Genomic DNA, 6,648 nt, shown 5'->3' with positions numbered 1-6,648 from the left:
GAACCTATGTCATTTCACGAGTTTGGATGTTCAAATAATGTATGTACAGACAGGGGATAACCAGTTATTCCCTTGTATCTTTAAGAGTGTGGAATTGACATTGAAGTAAATATCAAGTATGGTTGTAAACATTGTCATGATAATAACATGATGTAGGCTGACACAGGCAAAAAAATCGAAAGAAAAACTGTCTTGCAGTCAAGGTGAAAGACTTTATTGGGTCATTTGGAGACTGGCTGCACTTTACAACAACACTGTTGTTAGAATGATGGACAATAGGCAGCAGAAGATAGTGATCGCAGGATCAAACTTAATAGCTGGCCATGGTCCTCTGCAGCCAGTCGGTGAAGATGCAGACCTGTAAATGGAGACAGGACGAGGTTTGTTAGCATGGACAGCAATCAGCAAGAATGCTAATTTCAAACAGCTATATTATTTGTCAAAAAGAAATTTTAGGTTTACCTTGGCGTAGACACCAGGGTGGTCCCTCTCAGCACATCCGTAGCCCCAGGACACAACACCCTGCAGCTCACCGTCGCACACGACGGGGCCACCAGAGTCACCCTGAGAACAGAGAGAACAAAACAAAGAATGAAATGAAAATGAACTATTTCAATCAACTTCAATATTAAAATTGAGAAATATGTTCTATGTGAAGAAAAGTGTAGGTGTAACTAGTGTAGGACAAGGACCTCTGCAGAGTCCTCTTGTTACATACCTGGCAAGAGTCCTTGCCTCCCTCCAGGTATCCAGCGCAGAACATGGCGTCAGTGATCATGCCGGGGTAGGAGTTATCACAGTCTCTCTGAGACAGGATGGGGATTTGCAGGCACTGCAGCTTGTTGCTGTTAGCAGCTACAATGTGTAAAACAAGGTATGGGTGGAAAACATTCAAATTGAATACAAATGGAAACAAATGCTGGACTGAAACATTCTGTTAACACTCAGATGTTACTCACTGGAACTCATGGTGTCGCCCCAGCCAGAGACGGTGCACATGGTGCCAGCAGGGGCACAGCTGGTGGGCAGAGCCACGGGCTGCACATACTGGTTGAGGGTGGCGGGCTTGCTCAGCTTGATCAGCATGATGTCATTGTTGATGTTGTAGGCGTTGTAGTTGGGGTGGCGGATGACACGGGAGGAGGTGATGAACTGCTCGGTGTTCTCATTGACCCTGATGTTGTGCTCTCCAAGACGCACCTCCACGCGGCTGGAGAGGAAAGAGAGGATGAGTGGCAGCAGAGCTTCACGATGCTTTTTAAAATCTGATTAATTTCAACATGCAAAACTTGTCTTGAAAATATCAAGGAGTGACATACGACTTGTAGCAGTGAGCAGCAGACACAACCCAGTCCTCATTGACCAGGGAGCCACCACAGAAGTGGTACCCAACATTCAGAGACACCTGGTGGGGCTGGGAGTGGCGTTCGCACTCATACCCTCCGACGATCTTGTCGTCCTCGGTGGCGACTGAAAACACACAGGAGGCCAAATAGTCAGCAACCCAGTGAATGTTTTGTTTAATTCAGTGAGTAGAACTATTCAAAACAGGAAGAAAGACATCAGCTTACAAGCAGCTCCGATGAGCAGAACGAAGACCAGAGACCTCATGGTTGCTATGTGATCCTGTTGATGAGAGACTTGTCCTGGAGTCCTAGTTTATATAGAATGGTTCCTTTCCTCGTTCCCTGCTGAACACTCCCCCAACAATATTTCTGACCAATCAACATCCTGGAACAATGATTTCTGGGTATCGGAAAGGCAAATATTAAGTTGACGGTGAGGTCACCTGTCCTGACAGACTGCATGAGTGAAATTGTCTTATTGATAAGTCTTTCACATAAATGCAGTTGTAAAGGAGGGACAATGGGAAAAGAAACATTCAAAAGCATTCTAAATTTCTTGATATCCCAATTTTGTGCATGTTTATGAAAAAGCTTTATACATGTGACATGGATTGATTGATCTCTGAGTGCATATACTGTATGTCCTTTAAATTAGTTCACTTATCCCAGGAACAAAACCTGTATCTGCATCCAGCACAGAATGTTTCTTGTAATGGTTAACCTTGACGTGGATGGATTTGTGCTGTGAAGACATGGTTGCAACTCTGCAGGTGGTCCGGTTCACAACCACAGTTGCTGAATGTGGCTTTCACACGAAAACCAACAAGCACACGTGTCGTTTCATAGAAAACTTCAAAAAACGTTGATTCAGTAAAATTAGCTGTTTATGAAATGAACACTTTATTGAATAGTTATTATAGGAAATCAGAACAAAGGAAACTTTTCATTGAATCACTTGAAAAAGGATTTGGTTTAACCTTAATTTGGTTATACAATAATTATCCTGATTTGAACACAAAGGTTAAGGTCTCTAAATGCCTTAATTTCAAGATAGTCATCCATTATGTACCAGTCATTATGTTAGGCTTGTTGTGATTATTTTCTGAAAATCTTTCATACATCAAAGAATAAAAAAAAAATACAAGCCAATACACTCAGATAAAAAAAAAAGATTAATATGATTACGGGGGAAAATCAAAAATCCCATTAAATTAAGGTAGACAACAGTAACAATCAGTGAATACAGCACACTAAGGCAGTAAAATTATCACATTCACTGGGACGCTGACACAGTTTATGCCATACAGTCACATGTTGTGCTTAGATTTCCACAGTATTCTACTGTAATATAATTATATTTGTCACATTTTAAAAGAAATAGCATCTCAGTCTCAGTCTAGTCTCTTTAGTTTTGAGGTTTTCAGGACTGCATGTTTCATTTTACCTTGTTGTCCAGACTGTGTGTTTACTCAGTCTGTATTTTAACAGCTCTGTTTCTGCTTCAGGGTCTATCAGTGAAAGGATTTTCTGCTACTTCAAATTGTCTCATAATTATGACCATAACTATAATGCCTTTATTTTGTCTCTTGCACTTGTGTATCTATTTAATTTCTCTTCTCTGTAGGAGTGTTGTTTGCTCCTTAAGTATATTAACTTGATGTGACTCTCTCACAGTAATGGGCTGTTAAGGTAATTCTGAGTAAAATGAAAATAAATTAAGTTAATATAATTTCAAAAGAGATAATTAAATGAAAAAACAAAATGATACCCCAAAAATCAAGTGTTGTTGTGTGAACACTTAGCATTTAGACCCATCTGCCCCCAACACATCATAACAATATCATAAAGTATAATGTCAAAAAGGACATTGACATTTAGGTTCAGGGGCTACTTGACATTCAGGCTTTTAAATCAGTTTTAACACAAGCTGCAGTATTTTAGGCATGAAAGTCAAACACTGTGTGTCAAAAAGGATGAACTTTTATGTAATGTTTTGCTAAGATTGTTTGGTAGTCCAGCCCCCCCCCGTGACCCTGCAAAGTATTAAGCGGTGTATAGATAATGGATGGATTGATGTTTGGTAGTTGGTTTCACTTCACTGCATATAGTATACAGCACTCTGGGGTTTTGTATTCACTTTATTGTAAATAAATTCTTGTGTAAACTTTAGTTGTGTACTGAGTCCCTCATCTGCGCCGGAGTCTCTGTCCTCTGAACTGTGACACTGGCTTTAAACCCATCAGAAAGAAGTGGAGTTACTGGCAACATTGTGCCACACCACTGCCCTGCCATGTGGAGGTCCCATTGCCCAGCACTGGGAAGGTCCTGCTGTCAAGTGTCCTAGATGTCCCGCTCCCCAGTGCCTTGGAGGTCCCTTAGCCCAGCAGCCTGGAGGTTCTGCAGCCCAGCATCCTGGAGGTGATCTGAAGCTGTAGCTTTCTCCTGATCCTGCTGACCTGCAGTTGTCCTCCAGGATGGGGTTTCATCAGCTTCCTGTTCCCTTTGTCTCACCACATACCCTGAAGGCCTCCTGTCCTGTTGCCCTCTCGCTGGCTTATGTGAGGGGTTCCTGCTGCTGCTCTTTGGTTCTGTGTCACACTGTCATGATTTGGTTTGTTTGGTTTTGTTATTTCCTGTTTTCTGTCTCATCTTTTGCTCTACTTCCTGTGTTTTCCCACCTGTATGAATGTCTGTTTTCACCTGTTTCTGAGTTAGTCTTACCTCCCCTGTGTACTCAAGCCCATGTTTGGGTTCAGTCTTTGCCAGATCATCATCCCTTCCTCAAGTGTCAAGCATTCCAGCCTTCTTCTGACTTTTCCTGTCTTTCCCAGTGTTTATAGAGTTTTGGTTTAGTTTGTTCTCTGACCTTGCTGGTGTTTTTGGATTGGATTTATGGACTCTGTGCCCTCTTTTTAGGATTATATTTTGCTGTTGGCTTTATTCCTTTGGTTTTGCCTCTCACCCGCGTCACCCTCATGTAAGTCTTTGTTTGGTTACCATTTTGTTTCACTAAATTTATTGAACTGCACCAGCTCTGCCTTTGTGAGTCTACATTTGGTTTCAATCCCAAGTTCCTCCTTGACACTTTATGACAGATCAATGCTCTTTCTTGCACTGTTTGTTTGTACAGGACTGATCTGTGCTGCTGCTTTGAATGGACACCAGGTAACTCAAACTTCTTACATGCAGCACGTTGTGAGGCTTATTTTTCTAATAACGTTTGCCATTTCACTAGGTTGGATGTCCAAAGAAAGTGTGTACAGGTACAGGATGACCAGTGTTTTCCCTGTTTCCACTGTATCTTTAAGAGCATGAAATTATGAGCATTTAAGGAAATAGCAAAACATGATTGTAATCATTGTCATGATAACAACACGCTGTAGGACGACACAGGCAAAAACAAACCGAAAGGACAACTGTGTTCCAGTCAAGGTGAAAGACTTTATTGACTAATTTGGAAATTGGCTGCACTTCACAACAACACTGTTGTTAGAATGATGGACAATAGGCAGCAGAAGATAGTGATCGCAGGATCAAACTTAATAGCTGGCCATGGTCCTCTGCAGCCAGTCGGTGAAGATGCAGACCTGTAAATGGAGACAGGACGAGGTTTGTTAGCATGGACAGCAAGCAGCAAATATGATTATTTTCAAACAACTATCTTATTTATCATGAAGAAATATTTTAGATTTACCTTGGCGTAGACACCAGGGTGGTCCCTCTCAGCACATCCGTAGCCCCAGGACACAACACCCTGCAGCTCACCGTTGCACACGACGGGGCCACCAGAGTCACCCTGAGAACAGAGAGAACAATACAAAGTATGAAATGAAAGTGAACTATTTCATTCAACTTCAATATTCAAATTGAAAAATATGTTCAATGTGAAGAAAATGTTGCGCTGGTGTAGGACAAGGACCTCTGCAGAGTCCTCTTGTTACATACCTGGCAAGAGTCCTTGCCTCCCTCCAGGTATCCAGCGCAGAACATGGCGTCAGTGATCATGCCGGGGTAGGAGTTATCACAGTCTCTCTGAGACAGGATGGGGATCTGCAGGCACTGCAGCTTGTTGCTGTCAGCAGCTACAATGTGTAAAACAAGGCATGGGTGGAAAGAATTCAAATTGAATACAAATGGAAACAAATGCTGGACTGAAACATTCTGTTAAGACTCAGATGTTACTCACTGGAGCTCATGGTGTCGCCCCAGCCAGAGACGGTGCACATGGTGCCAGCAGGGGCACAGCTGGTGGGCAGAGCCACGGGCTGCACATACTGGTTGAGGGTGGCGGGCTTGCTCAGCTTGATCAGCATGATGTCATTGTTGATGTTGTAGGCGTTGTAATTGGGGTGGCGGATGACACGGGAGGAGGTGATGAACTGCTCGGTGTTCTCGTTGACCCTGATGTTGTGCTCTCCAAGACGCACCTCCACACGGCTGGAGAGGAAAGAGAGGATGAGTGGCAGCAGAGTTTCACGATGCTTTTTAAAATCTGATTAATTTCAACATGCAAAACTTGTCTTGAAAATATCAAGAAGTGACATACGACTTGTAGCAGTGAGCAGCAGACACAACCCAGTCCTCATTGACCAGGGAGCCACCACAGAAGTGGTACCCAACATTCAGAGACACCTGGTGGGGCTGGGAGTGGCGTTCGCACTCATACCCTCCGACGATCTTGTCGTCCTCGGTGGCGACTGAAAACACACAGGAGGCCAAATAGTCAGCAACCCAGTGAATGTTTTGTTTAATTCAGTGAGTAGAACTATTCAAAACAGGAAGAAAGACATCAGCTTACAAGCAGCTCCGATGAGCAGAACGAAGACCAGAGACCACATGGTTGCTGTGTGATCCTGTTGATGAGAGACTAGTCTGTGAGTCCTAGTTTATATAGAATGGTTCCTTTCCTCGTTCCCTGCTGAACACTCCCCCAACAATATTTCTGACCAATCAACATCCTGGAACAATGATTTGTGGGTATTGGAAAAGCAAATATTAAGTTGACGGTGAGGTCACCTGTCCTGACAGACTGCATGAGTGAAATTGTCTTATTGATAAGTCTTTCACATAAATGCAGTTGTAAAGGAGGGACAATGGGAAAAGAAACATTCAAAAGCATTCTAAATTTCTTGATATCGCAATTTTGTGCATGTTTATGAAAAAGCTTTACACATGTGACATGGATTGATTGATCTCTGAGTGCATATACTGTATGTCCTTTAAATTAGTTCACTTATCCCAGGAACAAAACCTGTATCTGCATCCAGCACAGAATGTTTCTTGTAATGGTTAACCTTGACGT

The 6,648-nt window shown here is 42.7% G+C and overlaps 2 protein-coding genes across 4 annotated transcripts; both read right to left on the bottom strand.

Annotated features, from left to right (window-relative positions):
- Positions 1-310: 310 nt before the first annotated feature.
- On the bottom strand, positions 311-1,611 carry LOC121610794 (trypsin-1-like). Of its 2 annotated transcripts, none has more exons than XM_041943078.1 (6): positions 1,572-1,611; positions 1,320-1,470; positions 956-1,210; positions 719-845; positions 463-564; positions 311-358 (listed from the first exon to the last, which is right to left on the bottom strand). In XM_041943078.1, the coding sequence occupies exons 1-6, from the start codon at positions 1,609-1,611 to the stop codon at positions 311-313; spliced, it is 723 nt and encodes a 240-aa protein (XP_041799012.1). The 2 variants fall into 2 exon arrangements, with proteins under 2 accessions (XP_041799012.1, XP_041799011.1); XM_041943077.1 differs by having other exon boundaries at positions 719-855; positions 960-1,210.
- A 3,274-nt stretch (positions 1,612-4,885) lies between these two features.
- On the bottom strand, positions 4,886-6,184 carry LOC121611057 (trypsin-1). 2 transcript variants are annotated; one of them, XM_041943435.1, is made up of 6 exons: positions 6,145-6,184; positions 5,893-6,043; positions 5,529-5,783; positions 5,292-5,418; positions 5,041-5,142; positions 4,886-4,933 (listed from the first exon to the last, which is right to left on the bottom strand). In XM_041943435.1, the coding sequence occupies exons 1-6, from the start codon at positions 6,182-6,184 to the stop codon at positions 4,886-4,888; spliced, it is 723 nt and encodes a 240-aa protein (XP_041799369.1). The 2 variants fall into 2 exon arrangements, with proteins under 2 accessions (XP_041799369.1, XP_041799368.1); XM_041943434.1 differs by having other exon boundaries at positions 5,292-5,428; positions 5,533-5,783.
- Between the last annotated feature and the right edge of the window lie 464 nt (positions 6,185-6,648).

This window comes from Chelmon rostratus, chromosome 8 (assembly GCF_017976325.1).
Source record: "Chelmon rostratus isolate fCheRos1 chromosome 8, fCheRos1.pri, whole genome shotgun sequence".
Lineage (NCBI taxonomy): Eukaryota > Metazoa > Chordata > Actinopteri > Chaetodontiformes > Chaetodontidae > Chelmon > Chelmon rostratus.
This window is presented reverse-complemented; position numbering and strand designations above follow the sequence as displayed.

Excerpts from the sequence above, each read along its gene's own strand:
- LOC121610794 (XM_041943077.1), bottom strand. The coding sequence starts at position 1,611 with ATGAGGTCTCTGGTCTTCGTTCTGCTCATCGGAGCTGCTT. Across the intron at positions 856-959 it reads GGGCGACACCATGAGTTCCA|CTGCTAACAGCAACAAGCTG; the intron begins GTGAGTAACATC and ends TACACATTGTAG. Across the intron at positions 565-718 it reads GAGGCAAGGACTCTTGCCAG|GGTGACTCTGGTGGCCCCGT; the intron begins GTATGTAACAAG and ends CTCTGTTCTCAG.
- LOC121611057 (XM_041943434.1), bottom strand. The coding sequence starts at position 6,184 with ATGTGGTCTCTGGTCTTCGTTCTGCTCATCGGAGCTGCTT. Across the intron at positions 5,784-5,892 it reads GCTGCTCACTGCTACAAGTC|CCGTGTGGAGGTGCGTCTTG; the intron begins GTATGTCACTTC and ends TTTCCTCTCCAG. Across the intron at positions 5,143-5,291 it reads GAGGCAAGGACTCTTGCCAG|GGTGACTCTGGTGGCCCCGT; the intron begins GTATGTAACAAG and ends CTCTGTTCTCAG.